The 13,345-nt window shown below is 37.6% G+C and overlaps 1 protein-coding gene across 1 annotated transcript in view; it reads right to left on the bottom strand.

The window, feature by feature from the left end:
- Positions 1-5,165: 5,165 nt before the first annotated feature.
- Positions 5,166-13,345, bottom strand: part of LOC111157223 (MCTS1, re-initiation and release factor) — a 110,689-nt gene continuing 102,509 nt past the window's right edge. Inside the window, exons 5-7 of the mRNA XM_022518514.1 lie at positions 11,396-11,529; positions 9,207-9,274; positions 5,166-7,990 (exon numbers count right to left, since the gene is read on the bottom strand). Of these exons, the coding sequence (XP_022374222.1) occupies positions 7,909-7,990; positions 9,207-9,274; positions 11,396-11,529 (284 nt within the window). The 3' untranslated portion in view covers positions 5,166-7,908. The remainder of the gene's footprint in view (positions 7,991-9,206; positions 9,275-11,395; positions 11,530-13,345) is intronic.

The following is a 13,345-nucleotide window of genomic DNA, read 5'->3' as shown; positions in this document are numbered from 1 at the left end:
AGGAAAAGGGAAAGGCTGGTCCTAGCTTGATCGAAGAGGGAATGCTGGCACTGGGAATCTTATCCATGTTTACCACTCTAAGGCACTCGCCACTAGAGGGAAGCTTCAGGGACTACTGCCCATTCTCCACTCCAGTGCCGTCCAACAGAAACAGGTGAGCCGCATGTGTTGTTTTAAATGTTCTAGCCACATTAAAAAAGTAAAGGCATAGGTGTAATTACTTTTAGTATTTTATTTTACCCAGTATATCCAAAGTATTGTCACTTCAACATGTAATCAGCAGAAAAAAATTAGTGATAGCTCACATTACTTTTTTATTTAAGTCTTTGAAAACCAGTATGTATTTTAGAGTTATAGCACAGGTCTAGCCAGTTGCAGAAGTGTAAGACCCCACCCCACCCGACTCCCACCCCCAAGGCTCATACGGGAAATGGCAGAAAACTTGAATTTCCTCCTAAAAGTCCTGTTTATTATTCTCGTTGTCTTGAATGCTATGTAAATTACAACCTGACTTTTAGTAGGCCCCAGGCCATCTCCTCACATGAGTTTAATCACTAGACTTTCCTTCTGAAAATTCAATGACTGGATCTGGAGCAATAGAGAGATTAGACCCCTCAGCTTTTCTCCTTAGATTAAAACTGAACCAAACTGCTCCTGTCATTAATTTTAATATTTTAATACTCCTTTCCCCCATTTATCTTTTGGATATATCAATAGTCACAAAGCAGCTGCTAGCCCTGCCCTTGCACATTATACCCCATAATCTCCGCACTTAACTAACCCCTCCCCCTCGTATCCTTTTCTAAATGGCATAAACTTTAAATGGTCACAAGTCATCTGGCTTGTAGATGACTAATAGAAAAAGTTCAGGCCTCAGGACTGGGTCCAATTTCAAAAGATTCTCTCCATATACCCCACTGATGAAGAGGGAAACAGGAAAACATTCCCTCAGAAGCACAAAGAAGACCCCGTGCAAGCAGCCCATTCTCACCACATTCAAATCCTACTCCTATTTCCCATTGTGGAACAGAGGCTTGGCCAACTCAGACTCCCCTCCAATAACCCATAAATAAAGACGGCGAAACGACTGTGGGATGAGGTAATTTTTTGAAATGTGAGGGGAGAGTTTCTGCAAAACAGGGCTTGCAGTCAGGAAGAGCTAGGTCCAAATCTACCATTTATTAGTCATGTACCTTCAGGAAAGTTATATAACCCTTCAGGTGCCTTAGTTTCCTCATTTATAAAATGAGAATTAAAGTGTACCTCATGGAATCATACTAAAGATGAAGCAAGATACTGGACGTAGAGCTTGTGCATACAGTAGGTGCTCAGGGAATGTTATTTCCCTTTCCTTAGCCCCATGAACAAGTTCAACTAACACTTTACACAGCTAAATATGTATCAATCCCTTTTATTAAATACCTAGATGGTAAAATAGTAAAATGTTGATGAGAATAACAGCTGGCATTGAATATTCAAGTTCATAAGGGAACTCCCTTAAGTTTTAAGATAACATCTGTACATTTAATCTGTGCCATGCAATAAAACAGCTCTTCCTCAAACAGCTTTTTTATAAAGTAAATATTTCTTTAGGAGAAGTTCAGAGGTTGCTTTTAAGAACATTAATCTAGAGCAAGTTCCCCTTTCACAGCAAATTAGACATTATTGAGCCCAAACTGCCCAAATCGGTATGGTTTCTATCTGCTCACACTTTAATCAAGATGTTTCTCTTTATACAGGCAAAAACCACAGCTTAAGTGAGACTTCTGCATCCCCAGTAAATGTATCTGGGCATTTGGTAGTTCAGAGAGAATTGGGTTTGACGACACCCAAAAACTCATGAGGCCATGTGCCTTCTCTTAGGTTTCCACATTTGGGAGCAAGAAAGGGGAATTTCTTCATAGACTTTTTGGAAGTATTTTACAAAATATAAAATTTGTACCTTATAAATCACAATATAAAATAAGTACAGTAAAAAAATAAATAAGTACCGTATAAGTGTCCAAGTTTTTACTAGACTTTAGCCCCTACTCTTTTTAAAACAGAATAAAGCATTGCCAGTGAAAAATATTTTCTAGTCCTGTACTTTTTGAAAGCAATTAGGAGACATACTAACTTGATGGACTAGAGACACGGGTTATCCCACTAAATGAAACTGTTTCTACTCTATATTCACATTTCAGGTTGAACTTTCTGAAATCTAAAATGCTTACACAAGCAACTTTTAGAAATATCTTAGTCAGGCAAAAGCCTAATTTTTCCTAATCCTGGATAAGACAACTCTCCAAGAAACCTTCCAGAGCCTACAGGGCAAAAAGGACTCTCCTCCCATCCTCCTCATCCTGCCCAATCTAGTCCAGATGTTTAAGTGAACAGTGAATTTTGACTTTACAAAATGAGTTAATCAGGATTATACCTGATAAAAACAGAATTTAGACCAAGAAGTGCACACAAAATCTTTCAGATCATGAGAAACTAAAAATTTTTGTTAAGACATCTGTATGCAGAAACACATTTCAAGCCCCGCAGATAGGGTAGCAAAACTAGAAGACAGTGCACAGCTCCTTTTAAAAGTTGTCTCAGATTTAAGCAGTATCAATCCAACATGCACTTTCATCACAAACCATCTCATTAGTTTGCAAATTTCTAAGCCTCAGGGTTTCATCATGCATCAGCATAGAAGGACAACCCCAGCATTTGGTGACAAAGACCGAGAGTGTCCCCTTTTGAAATAGAGTGGGGAGAATAAAAAGATTGCCTGACCTCAAAAGTCTCTCCAATATGGCTTTCCCGGAGGCAAAAAGGGAACTGAATTTGATTTGTTTCCAAGGCATATGTTTGGAGAAATGGCACTTCCTCCAAGCAAGTGCTTACATGATTTATTGCTTATTAGAAGTCTTTTGCTCATACACCTGTGAAAATCAAAAGAATTTACTTATTTCACCAAAGATTAAATGGAAGTTCATAGTTATCATTCACAATCATGTCCTGTGATAAAAAAAAATAAAATTAGAAGGAAAGAAAACTAACCTTTGCATCTTTTAAATTTAGAGAGTTATTTCCCCCTATGGTAGAGTTCTGGGAAAACTTACAATGAACCTGAAGAGAGTGAATAATTATGCCCCAAAAGTCCCCTCTATTCACATACTGGCTGAAATTAAAGTACTTTAAAATTGAGGAATGGAACAAGAGCAATAAAAAATAGGATATGGAAATCATAATTTGTTTTACTTTTAAAATGAGATTTTAAAATGTGTAAGAAAACCTGTTTAATTAGAACTGAACAATAGTGAAGGATGTCATTCTCTGTAACAATAAGGGTATTATTTAGAAATTATTTCACTAATGGATCTTTTACTGTCAAAGTGTTCAAGGATAAGATTGAGTGTCCTTTCATTTTTTTTACTCCAAGAGGCAAATATTAATAGTACTAAGTACTTTGGATGAACGGGATATTACTAGGAGAATTCCAGTGAATCATTTCCTGTATGTTTTCCCATACATAAATTATATTCTCCAAGAGGCCCGCCTCTTAAGCAAACCAACCAACCAACCAACCTGCCTGCCTAATAGTCTTCCAGATTAAAAACTGGTTCTCAATCACATTCATTCACTCCTGTTCTGATGGAGTTGTAGTCCTTTACAAGTACTTAATTAATTTTAATATAATATTAAACAAATTAGTGTTATAGTTCATTATATATAATCATTCTTTTACCTGTTACAAAGAGGGTAACAAAGTATACATACAAAATATAAAAACATACAATACAGAGTATACATTTACATGTATTAGTCTCCATGCTGACAGGCATGATTTCTTTAGGAACTATTGCTGAGAGACTGGGATATTAAGAACAATTATATTTAATCTAATTTTTATTGCCTTAATACAACCAATAACATTCTAAACATAAGTGTTCTGAAGGGCTTTCCAAATATATTTTAATGGCCTAATTCTTACAGGTTATAACTTGAGTAAGTTTCCGATTGCTTGAGACCTCAGAAGTGATGGTTACATTGACACAGGATGCATACATTTTCATTTTTTTCCTTTCATTATAAATCAGTTCTAGTGGCTACTCCTTTAGAAATTGGAACATTTTGAGTTTCATGAAGAGCCTTGAGAAATATAGTCTCAAAATTAAGGAACCTAGATAAACAAAGTTAAAATATTTACCACATTTTGTTTGGACACACATTCATTTCATATTCCCATTAATAGATGATTGCTACATTATTAATATTCTCATGAATAAAAAGTAAAATATTTATTGTAATGAAATACCTGTGCAAATTGAGTCATTTGCCATTCTTATATTTTTTGAACTACTATGCTTAGAAATACTGTATCCTCAGTAGCTGATTTGTATCCAGAGGAGGAACTTGGCTGGATATAATCATTATTTGACAAATGCCATATGACCTTCTGTTTGGGCACTATCAAATCCCTCGAATTGGAAATGTTCAAGACTACCCCTGGGATGAATCCAGCCGTCTGTTTTGGGTCCAGAACATTAAAAAAAAAAAGGGGAAAAGGAAAAATGCAGCTGCTAACAGAACACCACCAAACCACTGTAATAGTCTCCTAGAAGAGGGCTGATCAGGCCTTTCTATTACTGCACAATGGGACGACCATCTGAGTTGGAATGCTGAATCCTTGCAACTCCAAGACATCTGGATGTTCTTAACCTTCTCACACTGGATATAATCTAAGGAATATTTTTATATTTAGCTCATGTGTAATTCTGAAATTTTGGTGACCGAAATTGGAAAAGTATTAATAACTGCCCAGTGGCTTTATCAATCGGTATTGGGCTATCACCATTACCCAGATTTTTTTTTAATGTAAATTTACTCACTAGCCTGAAGCTCCTTAAGGGCAAAGACCATTGTGTATTATTCATCTTTGTCCCATATCACCTAGAACCTGGCGGGTATTTAATAAATATTCGTTGGGGGCGCCAGGGTGGCTCAGTCAGTTAAACGTCTGCCTTTGGCTCCGGTCATGATCCCAGGGTCCTGGGATGGAGTCCCGCATGGAGTCCCACATCGGGCTCCCTGCTCAGCGGGGAGCCTGCTTCTCCCTCTCCCTCTCCCTCTCCCTCTCCCTCTGCCTCTCCCTCTCCCCCTGCTTGTGTTCTCTCTGTCAACTAAACAAATAAAATCTTTAAAAAATATATAAATATTCATTGAGCTGAACTGACCTTGGCTGAGTATGTCAGATACACAGAAATGGCTAGATTGTAGGCTGGCTTGACACAAAGTTAATTTTGAAACTAAAAATGAACTGAAGACACATTGCCTGAGAGAAAACAGGCTCTCCCTGTATTCCTACTCTCAGGAATGTGGGTAGACTAGGTTCCCTTTAAGAGTAAGACCTCAAGAGGCTGAGACGCTAGTTTAACCTCTTTGAATTGGCTTTTCTGCATGACCTCATGTTGAGAAACTGACCAGGCTCCCCATGTAGAGTGACACCCCTGACTAACACCATGACCTGAGGCCTCAGACCCAGGGGGAAGAAGAAAACATATATATTTAGTCCACATCACCAAGGCAACAGAGTCACTGTACCTCAGCATAGTAGGAAAAACAAGCACAGATGATGATGTTAAATATTTTTAAAGTGTTCCCTACACCCACTGTTAACAGTGGTGAGAAATAAGGATAAATTATTTCAGAAACCAGGCAATTAAAGGTTTTCATTTCTCTAATATGTGTGTGCTTTGTTTTTTTATTGCTAACACTCTAGAGGCAATCTTGGTCAATTAACATTAACTTAGCACCAAAAATAGAAGTTCAATGTTTGATTTTGACATCAATGACTCAGATATTCTCTTTTTAAGAATGTAAGGTGCTACAGGCCTCAAATAGGGTGCCTCATCCCTCAAGTGGAGAGACATCAGAATTTGAAACCAGTAAGTCAGCATAAAATGAGACTTTTGAAGAAACCCACACTTAAAGATGATTTATACACTATTTACACTTTTTTCCATCAGGAATAAATAGTAAAATATAAAAATATACTCAGTTGTAGAATATTACTGTCATGACGAAGAAAAATATTCTACATAGAACTTAAAAAGGATATAGGAAGTAAAATATCAGGATTCCTCCACAGGCTAGGAAAGAAAGATTGTGGCAGACATAAGCATTCTAATTAATGATGAAGTAGGAAAAATTCTCTAAGCCTTATGCCAGCCCAGATGAAATATTCCTCCAAATTTCAACCTTCCTTTACTCTTATCCATGTACATCAGGAAACTTCTTGGTAAAAAAAAAAAAAGAAAAGAAAACTTCTTGTTTAAAATTGTGTACCCTAAGCAGACATACCGCTATAAACTAACACATTTACATTTTAATGTGGGAGTCCTCAAGTCCTACAAGTGTCATTAGTGGGAAACAGTTTCTCAGTCTGAGGGTCAGAGCCCGGATCAATAACCTTCACCTATGTTGTATCTTGGGGGCCAAGCTGCAAAAGCCAAACGGCCTCTTTTTACTAACTACCCTCACCTTTCTCACCAACTTCTAACTGTAACACGGGTCACCACAGTCTTGTAAATGTCTGTATCCATCTGAAAAATAAAATCACATGTCATATATTGGTAAACAACCAAATGAAAATGACTGAGACACTAGAACAGCAGGGTTATTGAGAAATACCCACTGTCATTACGTACATTCCCACTTAATTCTCATTTAATTCCCAAAACAGTTTACTGTTCTTATTGAAATAGGTCCATGGCCTTCATAGAACACTTATGATAGGAGATACATGTTCTCTGGGGCATACAGTGGGGATGCAAATCTGAAAGTTCCGAGCATCTGTGTAGTACGAGTTTCCCCAGCTTTGGGACAGGGCACTAAATAAATTCAACCTGAATCTCATCAAGCCTATCTGTTTATGGGTTACACAGGGGGGCATAAAAAACAAATTAAACGACTTCACAGTGATACAACTGACAAAATCCAGAATGCAGGAGAAAACTCTGTAAGACAAAACAACCAGATTTCTTCAATCATTAATTTAAAGGGGAAAAGACAAAGGGAGAATTTCTAACGTAAGAGACTTAAATAACCACCAAATGCAATATATGGACCTTGTCCAGGACCAATTTCAAGCAAACAAATGGTTAAAAAAATAAAGAGGCAATCAAGTTCACTTGTCACATATTTGAACCAGATATTTGATCATATTAAGAAACAGTTAAATTTTTGAGGTGTGATAACGATAGTTTAGGTGTGATGATAGTTTTTTTTAAACCACTTATCTTGTAAAGATACACATTAAAGTTTAGATAAAATGATATATCTGGGATTTGCTTCAAAATAATTGGGGAGTGGAGTGGGAAAGAGTAATGAGATACAGATGAAGTAAGATTTGCCATGAATTGAAGCTGGGTGATGGATACAGAAAAGGTTCATTATACTATTCCCCACATACTTTCATATATGTCTGGAATTTTCCATAATGAAAAGTTGAAAAACAACAAGCAAACAAACAAAAAACACACAAAAGAGAAAGGGCATTTTCAGGGAGTAATGGGAGAAAATTTCCAGTCTATCTTCCAGCCCCATTAAGTAGGCAGAGTCTCTGGGGGTCAGCCATATACTATCAAGTTCATTTACCAAGTCCTGCCCTTCATTTTACATCATTAGCCTAAGAAAGGACATCAAGTTGTCTGAGTTTGATTACTTACCAGATACCTCGTAATGTCCAAGTTTGCCACCCAATTTTAAGTTGACTTTAAGAAAAATTAAAATAATTTTTGAAGCTAACAGAACTTTAGCATCTGTTGAATTTATTCAGCATAACCACAGAGGTATTGTCTTCATGCTGTCACACACAGACACAAACACAGATACAGCACAATAACCGTATTTAGCCAAGTGCATTCCTTCCAAGGCTCATTTATAGGTCTTCATATGCCACAGCCCATCATTCAAATAATGGATATTTTCAATGCCAATTCCTTTGTTGACTTTCTCACTGTAGAAGGAAAAAAGCATATAAACATATTGTTATGAATTTTTATAGGCTTACTTATGGTAAATATAATTCAAAATGAATTGCTATTTTGCAATTATTGAGCTACATATAGGGAATTTACTTACATTAACATTATTGACTACATTAAACTACATTACTCTGATGCAGTTCCTGTCTTAAAGTGATTCCAGTGATCTAACTAGTTGGTCTATAGAAACAAAGTAATGATGTCACCATACCAGGAGAACATCAAAGTGTTATACTTAACCGTGAAACAAAATTAATAGGAATAATTTGGTCATCAAATGAGTTCCAAAGTTTTTCAGTATATTGACTATATTTTGGTAATATATCTTTAATATTTCCTTAATATTCTATACCACCAGATCAAAAGAGAAGATAAACACTTGTAGTACTGAACTATGTCGCTGGTTTAAAAATTAACAGTGGGGCGACTGGATGGCTCAGTCAGTTAAGTGGCAGACTCTTGATTTTGGCTCAGGTAATGATCTCAGGGTCCTGGGACTGAGCCCCATGTCGGGCTTGGTGCTCAGTGGGAAGTCTGCTCAAGGATTCTCTCTCTCCCTCTCTCTGTCCCTCCCCTTGCTCCTTTTCTTTTTCTCTCTCTCTCAAAATAAATAAATAAATAAATAAATAAATATTTTTAAATTAAAAAATAAAAGAAACTAATAGCAAAACATCTTTCCTCCCACCCAATTTAAACCATACTAAATAAGATGTTCCTAAAATACCACATACATACATACATATAGAACAGCTGTGTTGGCACACAGTTCTTGTCTGAGTGCTTAAGAAAGAATGCAATCTGGGAGAGAAAATAGGTTTCAGGGGAGCCTGGGTGGCTCAGTGGGTTAAAGCCTCTGCCTTCGGCTCGGATCATGATCTCAGGGTCCTGGGATCAAGCCCCGCATTGGGCTCTCTGCTCAGCAGGGAACCTGCCTCCCCCCGCCCTCTCTGCCTGCCTCTCTGCTTACTTGTGCTCTCTGTCTGTTAAATGAATGAATAAAATCTTAAAAAAAAAAAATAGGTTTCAATGGCTTCTTAAGTGTAAGGAAAAATCAGAAATGAGGCTTCTGTGCTTAAATATTTGTAAGATGTGGGTATGAATGAGAGCAAATTTCACCTGTAATTCTGATGCTTCCTGAGTAGGCTACCCATATCTCAAAAGCTTAGGGGAGACTACCATGAGACTTACATATCTTCTGCAGACATCTTCATGACTCCAACACACAGAGCATGCTGTTTTCCTTCTGCCATGATTGCCTGAAAACACACAGCTAAGAAAACTATTTATCATCAAAATGCCTTAGAGAGGGGGTGTCAAACAATGATCACATTACTAGTAAAAGTCACTTTGAACCCATCTTGTATCCTCACCCGGACCATCAACACTCCTTGAGGACAGGGACCTAATAGAGTCTGTAGGCTCATGGTAAATATTCAATAAACGATAAATGAATGAATCTAATTATCATTCTTGGTTGTTAAGTTAAATGCTAACACTATAACTCAATGCCAACAAAGCCAAAATTAAGTCATGCAAAAAAGGAGATAAAATTTCTTGCATGTAAGTATTAAAAACTGTGAAATAAATATGAATTTTTCTAATGTTTTAATCACTGAATGATGGTTTTATGTAATAGACACATTAAAATAATAATTATGTCTCCAATCTATCTTTAAGAACTCAGTGTTTCAACCTTTCTAGAACAACCAAAATGTTCTTGGTTATCATTTGAAGCGTTTAGAATGTTAAACATGGTGGGGTGCATGGGTGGCTCGATCAGTTAAGTGTCTGCCTTCAGCTCAGGTCATGATCCTGGTTGTCCTGAGATCAAGCCCCACAGGGGGCTCTCTGCTCAGTGCAGAATCTGCTTCTCCCTCTCCCTCTGCCTCTACCCCCGCCTGTGCCCTCTCACGCACGCTCTCTCTCTCTCTCTCAAATAAAATCTTTAAAAAAACATAAAATGTTAAACACTGCAGTACATATTCTACAAGGTAAATGTTCAAGGGTACACAGTATCTTTCTGCACTAGTTTTGTAACTAAAAGTCTAAAATTATTTCAAAATAAAAATTGTTAAGAAAGCAAAGGCTTTTTAAATTTTCCATTTAAGGGAAACTCCAGAACTACTAATCTACAACACTTACAAAAATCATAAACATAAAAAAAAAACCCTGTCCTCACAGAATACTATTCTCCATTTTCTCCACATCACTTTCAGTTCATACATTCATTGGACGTTCCAAAAATATTTGAGCACCTATTATGTGACCAGTATCTATGTGAATATAAGCTGTTCCTAAGATATAAACATACACTTTATATTACCCCTTAAATATAACTGCCACAACAGAGGATACTGTCCTTTCGAGTACAGGACACACTCTTAAACCCACTCCAACAGCCTTCCCACTCCACAGTGATTTCCCTATTCCTACCAAGTATTTTCTCAACCTGAAACAAATGGCCACTTTATCTATGACAAGACATCCTCCTGTCCAGATAGTTGACAAAAACCTAGTTAATCTAGAATATAGCTAACCACCGCTGTAGAAATGAAAAGAATGTACAATTATTCAGCCATATCATTGAGTTTTAAGGACTACCTGAAACTTAAACATTTCTTTTTGAGGAAATATGTTCTGAGGCCCAGCCAACTTAAAAATGAACTTTAAAATGAAAGTTGGGAATTGTCCATATTTCCCACTACCCACTTCTAACACCCTACCTGATATTTAAGCTCTTTTCCCTTTTGAGTGCTTTTACTGCAGTGTACATGGATAAGCCAACAGTAAAAGTAGGAAGCCGATGTCCGAAGAAGTGATCTAGTCATATCATACATATCCTCTCCATTAATAATCAAGTTTTACTATCATTTTCTTTAAAGATTTTATTTATTTGGAGAGAAAGAGAGCAAGCAAGAGAGAAAGCACAAGCCAGGTTGCGGGGGTCAGGGCGGGGGAGGGGGAAGCAGAGAGAGAAGCAGACTCCCCGCCGAGCAGGGGGCCCCATGCGGGGCTTGATCCTGGGATCGTGACCTGAGCCGAAGGCAGATGCTTAACCAACCAAGCCACCCAGGTGCCCCCATAATCAAATTTTATACTGTGTCCTGAGCCTGATAACACTGGGCCATAACTGGGCTGCAATGCAGCTGGGACTCTTTTATTACTTGTTTCCATTTAACTTCTAAGATGGGACATAATTTAGTCTCAAGAAAAGATATTATTTTCCACATCTTGAAATGTAACCAGAAAGGGATGAGATAACAGTAACAGTAACCTCCAAAAAGTACATCTAATCTTCTCTGGAACAAAAGATCTTTCAGTAATGACAAAAATACTGTGAATACATTTTTTCAGCAGTTACAGTCTGGGAAGGATACAACAATTGTATCTACTACAGCAGGGTAAAGTTTAGCTCCAGGAGAAGTTAAGCCTGGACACATGATATTTGCTCCACTGAGTACAAATTTGATGGCTCCTTTATCAACTTGCTGGTGTGGCAGGATAAAAGGATCTGGAAGAAAAGAAATACATTACATAAATTAATGACGCTAATGATTGAATAGAAAAAGGCAAAGGACATAAACAAATATTTCCCCAAATTACAGTATTCTGACAGATGCAAAATAAAACTAAAGCGCCATCCTTCACTTATCAAGTTGGTAAATATTTTTTTAAAGATTTAATTTCTTTCTCAGAGAGAGAGAGGCTGAGCACAAGCAGGGGGAGCAGCAGGCAGAGGGAGAAGCAGGCTCCCTGCTGAGCAAGGAGCCCTATGTGTAACTCGAATGTAGGACCCTGGGATCATGACCTGAGCCAAAGGCAGCCACTTAACCGACTGAGCCACCCAGGTGTCCCCACATTGGTAAATATTTTTAACAAAAGTAATCCCCAGTGCTAGCAAGAGTGTAGGAAAACTAGCATTCTTATATATTGCTAGAAGGCTTATAATTGGGTACAATCTTTCTTTAGGACTACTTGGCAACATGTATCAACAGCCTTGAAAAGGTTCAAACTCTTTGACTCAGTAATTCTATTTCTAAGACTTTATCCTAAGAAAAAATTAGAGAGGGCCACCTGGGTGGCTCAGGTGTTAAGCATCTGCCTTCGCCTCAGGTCATGATCGCAGGGTCCTGGGATCAAGGTCCATGTTGGGCTCCCTGCTTAGTGGGAAGCCCGCTTCTCCCTCTTCCACTCCCCCTGCTTGTGTTCCCTGTCTTGTCTCTCTCTGTCAAATAAATAAATAAAATCTTTTTTAAAAATTAGAGATACATAATATACTTAGGTAGAAATATATTCATTGCAGTACTACTCTTTATAATAGAAATAAATTGGAATCAACCTAAATGTCCAACAATAAAGAAATAAATGACTTAAGTATAACATACATAAAACAGAACCATATTTTTAGGGACTATGTAATACTCAGGTAAATGTTCATACTAATGTTAAAAAAAAAAAACCAATAAAAAAAAAAACCCACCAGGGACGCCTGGGTGGCTCAGGTGTTAAGCATCTGCCTTTGGCTCAGGTCATGATCCCAGGGTGCTGGGATCGAGCCCCGCATCGGGTCCCTGCTCAGCAGAAAGCCTGCTTCTCCCTCTCCCTCTGCCTGCTGCTCTGCCTACTTGTGCTCTCTCTGTGTCAAATAAATAAATAAAATCTTTAAAAAAAAAAAACACCAAAGAGATCAGTGGGTGGTAGGGGTTGAGGGGAAGGAGCAAGGGACAAAGAGGTGGAGCAGAGGATTTTTAGGGCAGTGAAACTATATTATGATACTATGATTGTACATAGTGATACTGTAACAGTGGATACATAACATTATGCATTTGGCAAAACCATAGAATGTACAATGCAAAGAATGAACCCTAATATAAACTATGGCCTTTGGTTAATAATAATGTAAGAACATTGGTTCATCAATAGTAACAAATGCAGTATATCAATATAAGATGTTAATAAAAAGGGAAGGAGGGTAGGAAGTATATGGGAACTCTGTACTTTCTGCTCTATTTTTCTATAAACCTGCAACTGTCCTAAAAAAAAGAAACTCTATTAATTAAAAACTATTTAACAGAGTGCACAACTTCAAAAGGAAAAAATATATATGTTTATACATACACCCAACATAGCAAATAGAGGTACCTGGGTGGCTCAATCAGTTAACCTTCTGCCTTCAACTCAGGTCATGATCCCAGGGTCCTGGGATCAAGTCCTGCACTGGGCTCTCTGCTCAGTGGGGAGTCTGCTTCTCCCTCTACCCCTCCCCCTGCTTGTTTTCCCTCTCTCAAATAAATTAAAAAAAAAAAAAGAAATACACTGATATACTA

This window comes from Enhydra lutris, unplaced genomic scaffold, assembly GCF_002288905.1.
Source record: "Enhydra lutris kenyoni isolate GAN:26980312 unplaced genomic scaffold, ASM228890v2 scaffoldscaffold53, whole genome shotgun sequence".
NCBI classification, from domain to species: Eukaryota; Metazoa; Chordata; class Mammalia; order Carnivora; family Mustelidae; genus Enhydra; species Enhydra lutris.
Note: the sequence above shows the minus strand (reverse complement) of the source record. Positions and strands in the feature narration are given on the sequence as shown.